The 16,242-nt window shown below is 43.5% G+C and overlaps 1 protein-coding gene across 1 annotated transcript in view; it reads right to left on the bottom strand.

Annotated features, from left to right (window-relative positions):
- Positions 1-392: 392 nt before the first annotated feature.
- Positions 393-16,242, bottom strand: part of LOC112466171 — a gene marked incomplete at its 3' end in the record, with an annotated part of 85,537 nt that continues 69,687 nt past the window's right edge. Inside the window, exon 3 of the mRNA XM_025034105.1 lies at positions 393-701. Within this exon, the coding sequence (XP_024889873.1) occupies positions 393-701 (309 nt within the window). The remainder of the gene's footprint in view (positions 702-16,242) is intronic.

Genomic DNA, 16,242 nt, shown 5'->3' with positions numbered 1-16,242 from the left:
ATAGAAGCGGGAATTTTATCTACATATAATTTTTTTCTGTTTTGAGATTAATCCAAGGATTAATCACAATAAGTACACGGACAATTGCATTTACTATTTCAAAGCTCACTCATAAATGTAAAAAACTTTATCGAGCGGCACATAATCAGAAATAGTGTAATAATTGAAAACCAGGAAAAAATAAAACGTATTGATCCGTATTCGACTTCATATACACATAGGTATATATCCTTTACTGCAATATGAGTTCGGATCAAATTAAAGGAGCTTCCATTGTTAATGAATGTCAGCGGCGTTCTATATTATCCGACTGGGTTTGTTCCCACGGAAAGTACATATCTGGGAAAGGAGAAGGGAAGAGAGAAAGCGATTAAGAACATTCCGCCACTTACCTCGAACGATGAGCTTGATCACGGCTTCCGGCGCATTCCGGTTGTTCACGAGACACTCGTACGTACCGCTGTCGGCGGCGGTGACGGGATGCAGCTGCAGCGAATAATTTTTCAACGACAGGGACATTCTGTTCTGTTCTGTTCGTTGCACGACAGTCGTGCTTTTGCTCTTGTACTCGAGCAGCCGCATCCCGTTTGCCCGCCACTCGAGCATCAACACCAGCGAATTCTCCGTCACCCCCGGACAGCCCAGCGTGACGTTCTTCCCCGCCTCCACGACGACGTCCTCCATCAACGAATTCATGGCATCTGCGGACATAGATCTTTCCGTTATATACGCTCGTTGTACGGCGAAACGTTATCGTCGCGATAAAAACAAACGTGATCGCAGAGTCGCGGAGTAGGAATGAGAATCGAGAAGCGGATGGCTGGACAGAGGTCCCGCAACAGGACTCTCGCGGGTCCGGGATTCACCTGCGTCAGGACAATTTCAGCGTAGAACGAATAAAATCCGTGAATGACCGGACGTTCTTCGACTTTACAACGCGTCACTCCCGCTCGCTCGTAAGTCCGGGCATAAAAGAATTCTGAGCACCGCGAGGCGTGCGCGTCAATTTTTCTTCGGAACCACAAACGTTCTCTTTCTTGTTCCAAGAAAAACTTGAATATTTTTTTATCGCAATTTGAGCGCGACGCGGACGTGTGATCTTGCGCACAACGGCGAGCCGCTACAGTTCGCTCGCGGTATACGCTTGGAATATACTTGAGGGGATTTAATGTATACGCGGCGAGTACGGGCAACGCACCGCGCACCGTGGCGGGATAGCTTCCGATCGACTTTTAAAATTTCACGCGGCCGCGCTGGCTCGTAATTTGCAACGCAAAATATACGACGCCCTAGCTCGCGCGCGCGAATAAGCTCCACGGTTACGCCATATTGCATCGCAGAATTCTCAATACCCTGCAGGCATCCAATTTTCTTTCTAACGAGTTCAATTTTTTTCTCCAACGGGGAAGTACCTTCGATACACACATGCCACGCGCGCACTACTATTTCGCTCTCTCTACGGCCACGGAACCACATCGTCGTCCGGAAAATCTATGAAAATCCATGCACGAACGGACGACAGACCGGGAGTTCGCGCGTGATTTCGTAAGCACTACAGACACGTATGTATGCGCCGCGTATAGATATGCGCCGCGCTGTATCACGGAGGGCGAAACCTACGTCGATCGTGTGTACGTGGCGAAACCGCGCCGGACGATGCGGCAGGTCATCGCGAGGTAATTCACGAAGGGATTCCCTCCGCAATCTCTGGAAAGCCCTCGGAAAGCTTTCGCTACGCGGATTTTGTAGCAAAACAGTATTCGGATCACGCGTACGTATTCATACGTGCATAAAGTGCAAGTTCGAACCTTGCCAAGCGTGCTCCTTTAGCGCATCCGGTCTCTTTTTCTTACAATCGGCATAAATCACAGCTCGCCCTTTGAGCCGCGTCGTTGGATGTAACCACTCGACATCCCGTTTGTCTATACCTTTGCAAACGCGATAACAAATTTGTCGCAAAATAGTATTTCCTCGAACCTCGAAAATGCTCGCGATAAATTCTCTCTTTCACTACATTGAATTATTCCACCCGCTCTCTCTTTTCTTTCATTTCGTTATAAAATGTATATGCAAAATACATTTTTAGCTCTCTGAAAGCTACATTGGTTACTTCTCAGCAGAACATTTTTCTATAAGCCTCTTTTTTTATTTATATCTTTTATCTCTCAAGTACATAAAAATAACATTTTGTTTGCATTTTCACGAATAACAATTTTGCTTGATTGATGACCTGATTGCGACCAAAATAATTTAAATTTAGTCATCTTGTATTAACATCAAGAAGAGAATAATATATTATTTTTCATATACGTTTACGTCAGAATAAATGAGATTTTTTTCGATAATGACATTCATAATCAATAAAGCGCTCTTATAAAATGTGCCAAAGACTCCCATTTTAGTTCATTAATCAATAAAGCCATCATAACTCATTCTGATGGCTCGAAATAGGACACTTGAATTAAATAACGCGGCTATTTATTAATTATGAAATACCAAATCAAATTGTTTTATATATTTTTAAGTATCCAATATGTCGATCGCGAATTTTGCCATCGTCTACAGAAATTTGTATTGCAAAAATATATATATCAAAAATAAATTATTTTCCCTTCTGTTAGAGAGATTATGAATGCGGATGGCTGTCCGAGAACTTTAAAGTATATCCAGTATATATACTACTGTACATATATATGTCTGTCTGTCTGTATGTCTGTATATATGATATCGATCTAGTTTTAAAACTAAATTTCTTCAAACGTAACGTCAAAGTTACTCACGAAATGAGTCGACTGGGAAACATTTCGTGTCAGAAGATATCTCAACGGAATTTTAAAGCATACGTCGCTCCTCGAAGCTTCCTATATACCGCTAAAAACTCGGACTACGCGCACTCACCCTTACGCTAACGTCATTACGTTTCATCGTCAATCCATGGAAGCGTAAGGAGTAAATATGTTGCGAATTCCGTTGGCTCTCGATTACCTTTCGACGGAATGCGCTTCTATGAATGAAAAAAAGCATGCGCGGGGAAGATTAACGAAAATGCAGGTCGAAATAAACGCCGCCGCGACGCGACGTAGCGAGAGCGCGTAGCGGGAAAGTAATCTGCCACCGTTAACGACGTCGATCGTTTCCGATAGTACGCGCGGTGCGCGACACAAGGGTGGCGCAAAAAGTGACGGAAACAAAAAAAGAAACAGCAGAAAAGAAACGCGTGGACGCAACGCCGTGCGATAACGATAACGCGTTCGCACAGCTCAACGAGAATCGCCGTCGTTTGTACCCGCGACGACGAGGCATTCGCGGCCGCGGAACGCTCGTGAAATCGACACGGCAGATTGCCCACAAGAAAATAAAACCGTAATCGCGGACATTTTGACGCACGACAATTCCTGTATGACGCGCAAAAAAAAATACGAAAGAAATTTGCGAACAAAGGCGGAAAAATTTCATCCGCGTGCATTTCGATTGCGAGCCAAATTCTCGAGCGTAATATCGAGGAAACGGTTTCCTGCTGCCCGTGCTTCTCGCATATAATTCCGCACGTCATTTCGTCGCGCGATCCACGCGAATTCAGAATATTAACGTCGTAAACTTTCACAAGCTAATAACTAATTTCCGTCGTCGACGCGATTCGACGTTTGCGCTCGAGAGCCCGTGTTCAGATGTCGATCGCGCGAGCTGTGCAGCAAAATAATGGCAGTCGCTGAAAGATCCCCGTACTGGCGCTACGTGTGCGTTCTATTTTGCGCGACCCTCGAAGTGTAATCGATATAATTTAACTACACGGAGAGAAAGGAGACGAGAGCAACGGGGAAGATCTCCGAGGATTGTCGTGCAATCACCAGGCACACGCGCGGGGCGCGTTTCCGAACTTCGAATCACCCTCCCTCGCGTGCTGCTTTATAGTCCGGGGGGTCCATTTCGCGCGCAAGTTAACATAATGTAAAAAGTTTCTTCGACGGTGGATAACACCCGCACCGCCACCGTCCCGCGTCGTGACGGAAAAATATATCGCGCTCGTCCCCGATCGCACGGTGTGGTTTTGATCGCGTTCGACTTGCGCGCGTCCCACCGCGGAAATGAAATTTCGCACGCGATTCTGTCTTCGTATCTTCGCAGGAAAGAAGCTCCCGCACGCGAGAGTTTCCGAACAACTGCGCAGCAACGGCAACGGCAGTAGCGGCAGCAGGAACCAAACGACGCGGACGCGTCTCGTTACTTCTCGAACTTTGTCAAAAATATGTCGTAAAAAGTTTCCATACCAATTCCCGCCGCCATGCTTACGAAAAAACCATAAATTTCTCTTTCCCGGGGTGAAAAGGGAGTGGGCTACACGCGACGTAATAGTTTTTCCAATTTTACGACGCGCCGAGTCGCGCATCGAGCGTTTTTTCATTAGCTTCGTTAAATCACCGAAAGAATTAATGTTAATTACGGCACAAATCGCGCCGTGATGCCTCGATTGTGACAGAATGTCGTGGAAAACGCGGAGAATATTTACTACAAACTGTCGGCCAATTATTTTATCCGACTCTCAAGCGCGCTCGTTAATTATTCCTTACAAAGTGATATTCGTTATACTTCCCTTGGGGGATTACTGGAGGCAAACGGCATCTTGAATCCCGCATGGGCCTTGAAATTTGCTTTAATGCTATAGGAATATTACGAGAGAACTTAATGCGCGTCTCCATGTCGGGGAAATAAGTGCTTTCAAGCAGCTATCCCTTTCGCCGACGTCGCGGAAGAACCATTATTTCGAATTCTGTTTAGCAGTTTTCAGCGGGATTTAGAAAGAAAGCGTAAGCTACGTAAACTCACTCCCATATAAATGCAAGTAAGAGTAATTCAACGTGGCTTAATAGTGGCGTTAAGTCACTTTTTAAATAATAGAACAAATTGCCTCAAGTAACCGACGTGTAATAGCTTACTCTTAAATAAAAGAAAGTCTATGCTCTAGCTTTAACACACACAGTCGACTTGTCGGTAGTTCAGAGGAATATCCATTGGCATCTTGTTATTTAGAATTCATGGCATATGTCAAATGTATCATTTAGCGAGCGTCAATTACCGCGGCAGAAGCAACAATCAAGGATTCTCGACCTGCAACCGAGTCGCGAGGCCGACTTAAAAATTGAATTTTATCCTCTTTTCCGTGACAGGGGACCGGCTCGGTACGCCGTAAATTAATTTACGCAAATCTTCCGCGGGCATGAATTTTTCCAGCACTAATTTCCCCAGAAGCTACCACGCTTCGCGAGATACGGTCACACGGTCGAGGCAAGCCGTTACCACGGTAATTACCTTCCTACCTTCGTTCCGCTTCGTCTTTTTGTCTCATAACCAAGTAACTATCTTAATTGCTTTTGCTTTTCTAACTCTGGATACTGCACTAAGTCCGGCTCGTTTTATACGGCGGAATGCTGACCCGCCACCTCCCCCGAAAACCTCCCGGTCACCATTGTCGTTAGTGACTATCCACAGAGAGGGTTATCCTACCCTCCCGGAGGTCGATTTAAATTATTTCCCCTCGGCCGTTCGCGCCTTCCGTTCTTCTCACTCTCTTCCCGTCTCTTATCACTCCGTAACCCGCGGTCGCCGATATTTTTTCATTATGCCTCCGAGGTCCTTTGTTTTTTATCGGGACGATGATAACATCGCAACTTCCGCGGAAGAGTCGAAGCGGCGGCGGCGGTCGCAAAAGGCAATCTTCCTAAGAGAATCTCAAACGGTACGCGACGTCGCTTCGTGCCAATTTTCGCTCCGTTAACCATCACACTGCGAGATGACGACCTTCGTTATTTCCCGTGGAAAATTTCGCGCGAGAAGTAAAGATCGAACGTCACCGTCGTTCGTTCGGCACGAAATGAACGGGACTGTCGATAAGAGCGAGGAACGTAAACGGTTTGTCGATCATTCTAATAGCAGGTGAAATTTTTATAAAAACGAAAAAGCTCTCCTCCAAACTGCTTTCATTTGTAAATAGCGCAAATAAATAATGCTCGGGAATTATCTAAAAGAGAAACGCTATTAACACTTCATTATAATTAGAGAAAATCTTCCCCCGCCAAGTCTTTAAAAGGATAAATAGGATTGGTTAAAACCGCGATGAGTAAAAATATCCCGCAAATTCACTCAGACTTTTTCATCTCTCCGCGCCGCGCCGGTTGCCTTTCTTGCGGTGGTAAATCGCCGGCAGCGGCGCGCTGCAAAAGCGCACGATTCCTCGCTCCGGGATTTCTGCCGTTTTCTTGCCGGTCATCAAATAGATAAGCGCGAAGCGTAACGCAAGTCTTCTCCAATTTTATGAAAGTAGGGAGAGGATCTTGATACAGTTGATTGCCTTTCAGAAACTCCTGACATTAGTCGCGACAGACAAGGATTTATCGCGAGCAAGACAAGCCGGTTTTAATACCAACTCCCGAGAATTATTACACCGACAACTTATTAGCTTACAACGCTTGTGCCACCCGCACCTGACATGGTAACAACTTCTCGAGTACTGTTACAACGTAACGTGCGCATCCCATTCTCGCTCGAGTGTCCTCTACAATCTACACATTCTCCTTTTTTCATTTTTGTTCAATCGAACGTAGGAATATGTCCATCCATAGATTGCCACGCGATATTTCCTTGCGGATCGGACCGCAAGATCGGATGCGCTATCAAGATCACCGTTTCACCAGACAGCACCAGTGCTGACACGAGAGGTAATCATCTGGCAGCGGTAAATAACATTTTCATCGAGTGGTCGATCTGACAATAATAAGGAGGTCGCGCGATTATTTTCCTGGAATGGCCGCGCGCGTTAGATGGGGGGGAGGGCCGACGCCGGTCGATTAATCATCGGTAGATTTCCATCAGCCAGGGCATATTTGCACAAACAAACGCTCCCGCCGGGGCGGAGAGCTCGTCGCGCGTTCGCTGCAGCTCGCACGAATTTCTAGAGTTGAAATCGTCGTAAATCCACAAACGATTCCCCGGAAATCGTCCGTGTCGACACGCAGTACGTAAACTCCCTCGTTTAATCGCTCACTCGGTCAAACGCCCTCGTTAATTACTTCCGATTTAATTAGCGTTTACCCTCCGCCGGAGGGTAGAGTCTCCTTCGCGTCGCCGCCCCTCTCTCTTCGCGCGTTGTAAATCATCGGATCTGGATGCTCCGACGGCGACGGTCCGACACCGCTTGTACAATGCGTACCATTTCCGTCGCGTATAAGCGACGTTTTGCGGGAAACGTTAGTTTTCTGTCCGAGCAAACGGATTTCAAGGTAGTTCGTATCCCGGACGGACGCTTAATATAACTCCGTAAAATATACACGAATATCGCGGAAGATGTTTGCAAAGCGCAAGCGCTGCTGGGCTCCGTTGGACTTTGTCGCAATGGAATTTATTCTATTCTAAGATTTCCTCTCCTCCGTTTGCTCGGATAAATTTCTATCAGGACACTGTTCTCCCTTATAATTAGCAAACAGCGAAATTGCAGGGATAAATTTCGACCGAGTGATATTCTATACGGGTACGGGAAAATCACATGTGACCGCTAAGTGGACACCGCTTTAATCGTCGAAAACGGTCTATGTGTACGGAACAATCGCACTTGCACCGAAATAGACGCCAAACTGTTAGAGCAAACCGTTCGGTATTAGTTTTCCCCCGCTTTTGGAAACTGAAACTCCCAACCGAAAGAATTGTACGATCCGATAGCCGATGTTCTCGCTAATGGAGCGTTCGCGGGAAACGAAACAAATGGAACCGCGCCCTCCTCGCTTTTCTACGAACGGTGGCTGCTTCGTTCGTTCGTTCGTTCAACCTTCTCTTGAATTTGTCTTGAAAACCTTGAATGGCGCGGAATTCTCGAAGGACAATTCCACGCGAAGTTGGAGGTATCCTTCCTCGGAGAAGAATCGATCAAGCATCAAAGAATGATCAGAATTCCGGATATTTTCAACTTTCGAGTTTTCTTCAAGTCGCTATTTTCTTTCTCGCAACGCAAACTGTTGTTCGATTTCGACGTGTTTTATTAATAAGCAAATTTGTTACAATCGATAATTGTTTTTTTTTTTTACTTTTAATTTATCCGAATTCAAATCTATCTGATAAGAGAAAAAAGCTTTTGATACAACATCGTGAAATTCACTTAACTTATATCCTGAACTGATAACACAGCGGCGATAAAAATTACATTTCCCATAATAACAAATGAGAACTGCGGTGCAACGTTTGCTTAGTCGCGACGCGGGATATGATAAGCAAGAATGCGCGCCCTAAAACACCATCGGAATAACGGCAATTAAATTTACATACACCCCACGGAGAGAACGTATATATAGCTATTCGTGCCGCTGCCTGTGCTAACGCCCGCGTCCGCCGTCGACTAACAATTTTCCCCGTATCTGCTGCCATTTTTCTATTCTGTCACAACGGCACGGAAATATTCATTTACTGCGTCATTACGATCGTTCCCTGTCGTCCGCGAGGCGTTGTGTCGTGTCGGCCATGCATCGGCGTAATTACTGTCTCGACAGCATCAAAAAAAGTGCGAGAGCGATATTTCAACACCCGGCGACGATGGCTCATTGCTGATCGCATTTTCGATTGCCTTGTGAAAGCAAATCGCGCACGAGCTGAATGCGCAAATCGCCATTACGAGCCAAGGGAGTCAGGTGTTTCTTAACTCACGCAAAGTGTACTCTTGCAAAAATAGAAAACTCGAGAAATGCCAAAATAATTTATATAAATTATATACGCACACATATACATACATATACTTTAAGCGCCGCGACGGAGCCATAGGCTCCCCATCGTGAGGGATCGATGCGGAACGTCAGTGTAAATATAAAGTACGTAATGCTCTCATCCGGTACGAACATGCGTTTCCATATTTCCTGCAACGAGTCGATATATTCGCAGGCACAAGAGGCGGATGCTCGTTAAAGCGCACGACGAACGCACTCTCGACGATAATTGGATACGATAAAGCTTCTTCATTACGATACTCTTTTTCAGCGATTTCTACGCCTTCTCGTGTTCATCTGCACATGGATAATTTGGAAGTAATGAAAAGCGTCAATCGAAAAAGATAAATTTTTTTTAAGTGAATGGAGTTAACATATGCTTTCTTTTCTGAATATTTAATTAATTCGAAAAGAACAAGCGCTGTTCCTTTCATTGTTGTATATTCGCATAAAGTAAAATACTTTAATTTTTGTCAATTTTATTTTTGAAGCGGTTTTTTTTTCAGACATTTTCATTTTTTAACTTTATCATCAAATATATTAAAAAAGTAGATGATAAAAATAACAACGAAATAATCAGAAAAGTATGTAAAAGCAGAATATAACGGTCTAGCTCGTAAACAGAAGAGCGGTATGAGTGGTGACTAAAAAAATAATAGTTAAACTTTATTTTAACAGAGTTTTGACTTAATTGACGAAAAGAAAAGCAATTACAGAGATATTTAACTTTAAAACTGCGAAAAAAAAACGTATTTATCCAATTTAATTCTACTTTTTAGACGAGAAAATGTCGCGCTGTGCCGAATCGCTTGTTGCTGAATACACTGCGAAGAACAATACCGGGACTTTCTTGTTAGAACAACGAAGGGGCCAAGAAGATATCGACAAATATGTACCCCGGGCTAACGTGTGTGGACGAAAGGAGGTTTGTCTGGATATATATACTAGCGGTAACTCCGTTACATAAGTGATTGAGGTTAAACTCAGTGGGAAGGATTCGCAAACTTCTTACAGCCTGCAGCTGCTCGAAGCGCGGCGCTTTCCCATCGTGTCCCGTGACGTCGTCAGTTTCGTACGTACGTTTCATGACGAGTTCGACGACGTGGATCGATATCACATTAAAGCAACGTCCGTGCAAAATTTTGGGAAAAAGCGCCGGTGAGTGGTATATGGGAATCTTCCCGACAATCCCGAGCGTCGGTTGTACGTCGAAATATCGGATGTTGCTATTTTAATGCTGCTGAAAATGATATATCACTGACCAAAACTCGATAGAGAATCGATTGTGCCACGTCAAATTGCATGATAGATAGCAACGTTTCGAAATAAAATCCGAGTTGTACCAATATGTTTTTACAATATTTTTTTTTTATCACGTTGTTAAACGCGATGGGGGATCCGCGCGCGCGATTTTTAGACGACGAGCGATCCGAGGTGTATTCTGCGGAATTAATTAAAATGAACAATAAGCTCGCATTCTGTTGCCAACTTTTAAAAGTCCATTTCGCGATAATAACGGTACTTTCTTCGTTGAATTCCTAGGTGGGATCGGTAAAGGGAGGGCCGTTCTTATCTTCCTCCGTCGACGGTATCACAACGGTCGTTTCAAGAAAAAACTTTATTACGCGTTTAGAGTCAATTAAAAATCTTTCAGCGATTCCCTTTAATCGCTTCGCGTCGATGTTTTTTAATAAACTTCAGATGCACAATCATTTGACGTTCCTACGAATACCGTACATTTGAATAATATCTCCCTCAGTTAGCGCATGATTGACACTTTCTGTAATAACATCGACTCTTTTCTAACGTTTCCTATTGTTATTCTTACAATTGACTGATTGCGAGGGGTATATATAATTCATAGAAACGCCGCTGTGTCTCATCGATAGTGACTGGAAATGCAAAAGCGAGTTAGCTGAAATTAATCGAATTACGAGGTCCTCTAGCGAATTCTGAGTGATCTGCATCGAACACTTTGTCTTGGAATAACTACCGACGTTCGACAAGGAGTATGAAGTGGTTAAGCCAGTTAAGGGTCTACACCAAACACGAATAATCCAATTTCTGCACCGAATGCCGTGAGGTCAACAGAATTTCGGGCACGTCATTGTGCTTCCAAATTAGGACAACCACGCCTTAAAATACACAAACTGAACTTTGACGTCGTCTTACAAATAACACTAAATATTCGCTCGTACGATCGCGTCACCGAAAATGCGACATATATCTCGCAAATATTCCGAGACTCGTGCGGAGAACTAGAAGGAATTAATAATTCGCAGAATATCGTCACCTGTCTATGCCAATAGATACATTTAGAGAAATATCTTCACGACATTCCTACAATATTATTCAGCTTAAATACAGCTTTAATTGTTATTCGATTCAAACTATATTTAAACTAAACAATTAGAATTATATATAAATTGAATGGCATCAAGCATATATATCGCAATTGTTTCTCTAAATACAAATAATTCAGTTATTTCGCTGTACAAAGTAGTGTTATTTCATTACTGACATAGAGTTGCACAAATTAGGATTCTGCAACTACATTAGCGCAGCCGTCTCGTGCATCTATATCATTAAGTGAAATGGAACTCGAGGCACGGCGGTATATCTCGGTGTAATTAAGCATAACGGACGTCAACTTTGGAAAATCTTGATACCCCGGCGTTCCATTAATACCAACCCCGATCCGCACCATTGCATGCTCACATGCACTTTCGTTTCCTGAAATTCCAGGAACGCACGAAACACATTGTTCCTCAAGACGTCTCTATGAAAGAGCGTTACTCTATATTCGCCGGCATTGTCCTACCCCGATAAACCTTCCTCGCTTTCAACAGCACTAGATACCCTCTAGAGTCCGCTTCTCCAGCGAGAGGAACAAGCGTAGAAAAAGTATGGAAGCAGACCGGTTCTCACCCGAGGGAAAAATAAGAGAATGGTGGCTGGACAAATCGTATATTGGCTTCTCATCTCACGTTGGAGAGCTCATTCGCGGGAATAACATCTGCGCGAAATGCATATTTTTAATTTGTCGCATAACGCTCTATCGCGCGCCATTAAATAACGATTTGTAGATATGAAAAGTTTTGTTAGTGAAGCCGCAGAGAGCTGTCGGATCCGCGGGACGAACGGATCCTTGATGCTGTACCATAAGTCGAAAGTGGACCGCAAAACATATATCGCTTTTAAATCCGTTAATGCGGGTTTGGAAAGGCAATTTGCATAGGTTTCATGGTTACGTATAGCGACGCAGGGATCGGGGCTATCATTGCAACAAGCGGGGGTATTTCGGTGCTTGTTAATCCTTTGGACTTTGTCCGTGACGTTTCGGCGTTAAACAGGTCGTTCTGAATTGCGCTCGACGCGTGCGCAAGCTTTCCAAGTACGACAGAAACTGCACTTGAATAAACTTCCAAAGCGGAATCTTCCGCCTTTTATTTTAAGAACGTGATATCGGCTTCCCGGTAAAATCTTCTTTTTCCAATCCCTCCCTCCCCCTCTCTCCCGGCCTCGCCGTTTTAACTTTTGTGTTCGTTCCGTACTTTATTCTCGTACATAACTGGTCTTTATTTTTCCACCTCTCTTCTCGTCCCGCGCCGGGAATATTTATTATTTTCGCTCTGTATCGCTGATACGCATCTTAAAGCGAGGGCTTGTCATGAAAAATCGAGGCCCATTCTATCGCGACATCGATGACGGAAAGTGTTTCGTTCGACTCTCCCGCTGGGCACACCTAGAAACCACTCTCGTCTCTTTCTCTCTCTCTGTCTCCCCCTGTCACACTCTCTTTTTTCATGTTCGTGGCTCGGTGACGTTAAATCACACGAGAGGCAATAAATCCTACGCGCTTCCTGGACAGCTGATTCGGCACAAAATATCAGCGAAGTGCGAGCGAACAAGGATCAACGGGCTCTCACATTTATTTGTAAAATCAAGAGCTAGCCGGTTATTTACACATTGTTATGCGTTGATATAAGCTTGTACATCGCGTATCAATATTTGCGTTTCCCAAATTATATGCGCGGAGTATAGATAGACAAATAATTAATAGACAACTATAAATTCACGTGTAAACCGTTTACGTTACGCAGAATATGATACGATGAGTGAATCGCGCGTAACGTGATTCCGTGCCGTTCCTACCAATTTAAAATAAGAGGGATGAAAGCATGATTGGCAAAACCTTCCGCGGACAATCGAAAAAAGAGAGCAATAATCGTCGATGAGGAAAATAGTGGCAGAATTGCCAACGACTGTGGAAGACTGTGGATGAAAAAGAGACGGGAGAGGAAAAAGAGGATGCCATAGATAGGCGCCGAAGCAAAAGCGAAGGTAGTTACCAATAGCGGTCGGGATCCCTCATTTGATTCCCGCCCTACTGAAAAAATTGCATTTGTCGCCGGCAGCCTTTGGGCTCGGAATAAGATACGGTTCCAGCAAAAGAGCGCCTGGGGGCTCCTTCCGCCGGATCAGATATTATGTTAAACGTTTTTAGTTATTCACTCGACGCTCTCTCCTCGGCGGCATCCCCTTCTTCTTTTCCTCCACCTTTAGTAATCGAGATCGAATCGAAGGTTCGCTATATTTCTCCCTGCTCCCCGTCGACGGATTGGCCTTCGAAAAGGAACGTGGGTAGATTATCAGCTGCGCGCAACGAGGGACACCTCGCGAAAGAGCTGATAAAGGCGAAATAAAAAAGTCGGAGATAATAATTTCGAGGTCGCATATACTGTGTGTGGTTACAATACAGTACGATCAATGATAAAAAGCTCGTGGAAGCATTTATCTTTCTCACGTAGCGCACCGATTAAGGGATATCGAAAAAATGTAATCGCGAAAGAAGTTAAGTCGAAGTGAGATAAAGATAGGACAGAGACGAAAATAAGACACGGCAAGATATTTATTTTTGAAGTGCAACTCTGATCTAGGACGAAGTTATCTTTCTTCAATCCGCTTTATTTTTCCGGAGAAATCTCCGAATAAAATCCGTCCGAAAATATCCGTCTCATCTCGGCGTCGGTATCCTTTAGGTATGCGCGTGTATTTCTGAGTCGCTCGGCAAAAAAAAAACTGTGAAAGACGTGGGAGCGAAATCGTGGAACGAGGATAGCCTTCTCACCTAGTCGGCTATTTCCGCGTCAGGCCTTCGTGGCAGCGCAATGTCCATTTTAATAACGCGTCACAGAACGGGCGATGACACTTTACTCGATTCTGCGCCTGCGGGAGGACAGTGCTCCAATTCGGCAGGGCACCATTGACTGAGATATTTCAGGCATAAGGATGTTTGGACGAAGAACGAGATGGAAGCTTTTCGAGCTTCAGTTTTCAGCTCAAATGGACGGAAAAGCAAAGGCCAGAAACGTCGCAAAGGCAAAGGGAGAAGGCCGACCGGTAAAGGAAGGTACCAGGAAGAGAAAAAAGGTTTCAACAAGGAAAATTAAGAGAGCGGGAGAGAGAAAGAGGGAGATAGGAAGGAGAGAGAGAGAGAGAGAGAGAGAGAAAGAAGAGGGGACGGAAGTTACAAAGGAGCATAACCAGTAGAAGAGCACGGAGTATGCAAAGTTTGGAACTTAATTCATTTCTCAGGCGTCTCACGCGAAGAGCTTCGAACGTGCCCGACGACTCTCATACTCGCAGCAGCGGCTTCCTAACATCCACGCGACCGCAAATTATTAACCATTTTCGCTAGTGGTTTTAACAAACAACTCCATCTGTCAAACTTTGATCCGTTCATGATTCTCAATTTTATACAAATACGAATCCATCGCACGAATGTATTAATCGGAACAGTCTCTTATGAATTAATGGCCATGAATAAGTTTCCTAATTTTGACTCCAAATTCGAACTTCTGTTTGCGACGTACAATTCTAAAAATTATATACATACTATATGCGAGAAAATTTAATTAGTTAATACAATTATGGATTTGTGATTCAGCAATCAAACATCTCATTACTAAATTTTGTTTATTAATTCTATCGTCGTCTGAATAACACATATTGTGCATGAATTGATTATTGCTTATTCCCCGTAATCTCTTATTCCTCAATTCCCCAATTTAGTTACAAATAGCATAGAGCTAATGATAATTTACATATCTATTTATACATAATTAATACATCATTCTCGATGAACGAAAAATTCATTATAGAGATATAAGAACTGCGTAGTTCGAGGCAAATCGATAAGAGATGTAAGAATGATTATAAGAACTGCTGACAAAGAACAACTCCAAAACATTCAATTTAAGATAAGCCGTTAATTTTTGTAGAAAATGTGTCCACAAATATATGAGGACCTACATGGTGGCAAATCATTTTCGGCGACGGACACGACGGACAGTGAATCGAGCGGAGTGTCGGAATGTTGAAAAATTGAAACGTCAATTACATACGGATCGGGATTATCGAAATTCCATTCGCTGGAATTATCGGCGAATCGGCCACTTGGTTGAAAATATCGATTTATCCGGAAGCTCATATTGAATGCAAATAAGCCATGAGTGTAGTTGTTTATTCGGCACTAGAGAGTGCCTCGCTCATTCTGCCCCTATCCAAGTATCGGCGACCTACAAATTCATCCCGGTATCGTGGCTTGTTTGCTCAAATGCCCGTCGTAAACTATGATTAGATGGCATGAAATCGCTTCGCGCGATTACACGTATGAAAGGCTGCCATATAGCGAGGTGTGATAATTCATTTTGCCCGATTTACCTATCGCGTTAATCATCAATGCCCAACGTGTCGCGGTCACGTTTCCTTACATGTTTTTTTTTCCGATTTCGCTGAATCATATTAATTCAAAGCACAGCACGTGGCAGATTATTTGCTATCGTTAGCTTTCCCTTCATTTTTAATGCAACATTGTGAGTGAATCTAATATCGAATGCATACCGTGTAACGATACACAACTAATGATATCATAAATATGCGTCACGTCGCGTCGTCTATAATTGCAACGCGTTTAAATGCAGTGATTACAATATTCGAACGATGCTGTCAGTAGATTAGGATCGTATCGGTCAGACAAAATAGGTCTGCCATGAAAACGCAATATGCGAGGCAAATCGATAATGTTTATATTACGCGCATACATTAAACATGCCGAAAGTTATAAATTCATAAGTGCATTAAATATATTGACTATATTAAATGCATCTCATGATTCTCATATAAAGCTTCTCTGTATAAGTACGTTAATAAGAGGAGAGAGAAAAATTACGTTTCTCTAGTCTTTTTTTTTACAACAACCATTTTTGTTTAATGCCACGAATACGTTTATCGCTCGTTAATACTTATATACTGATTAAGGTAATATTATACATTTTCTCACAATTGCAGCGCGATATTTATAACTAAATTTAAAAAAATAGGACCAAGATAAATCGGATACAGCAAACAAACAGATTACTCGCGTAGTCTGGAGAGAAGTGGAAAAGATCTCGGAGCTGAAATATTCCGGGCTGGGCGTAAGTTTTCAAGTATATAT

This window comes from Temnothorax curvispinosus, unplaced genomic scaffold (assembly GCF_003070985.1).
Source record: "Temnothorax curvispinosus isolate PA1 unplaced genomic scaffold, ASM307098v1 QBEX01015974.1, whole genome shotgun sequence".
Classification (NCBI taxonomy): Eukaryota; Metazoa; Arthropoda; class Insecta; order Hymenoptera; family Formicidae; genus Temnothorax; species Temnothorax curvispinosus.
Note: the sequence above shows the minus strand (reverse complement) of the source record. Positions and strands in the feature narration are given on the sequence as shown.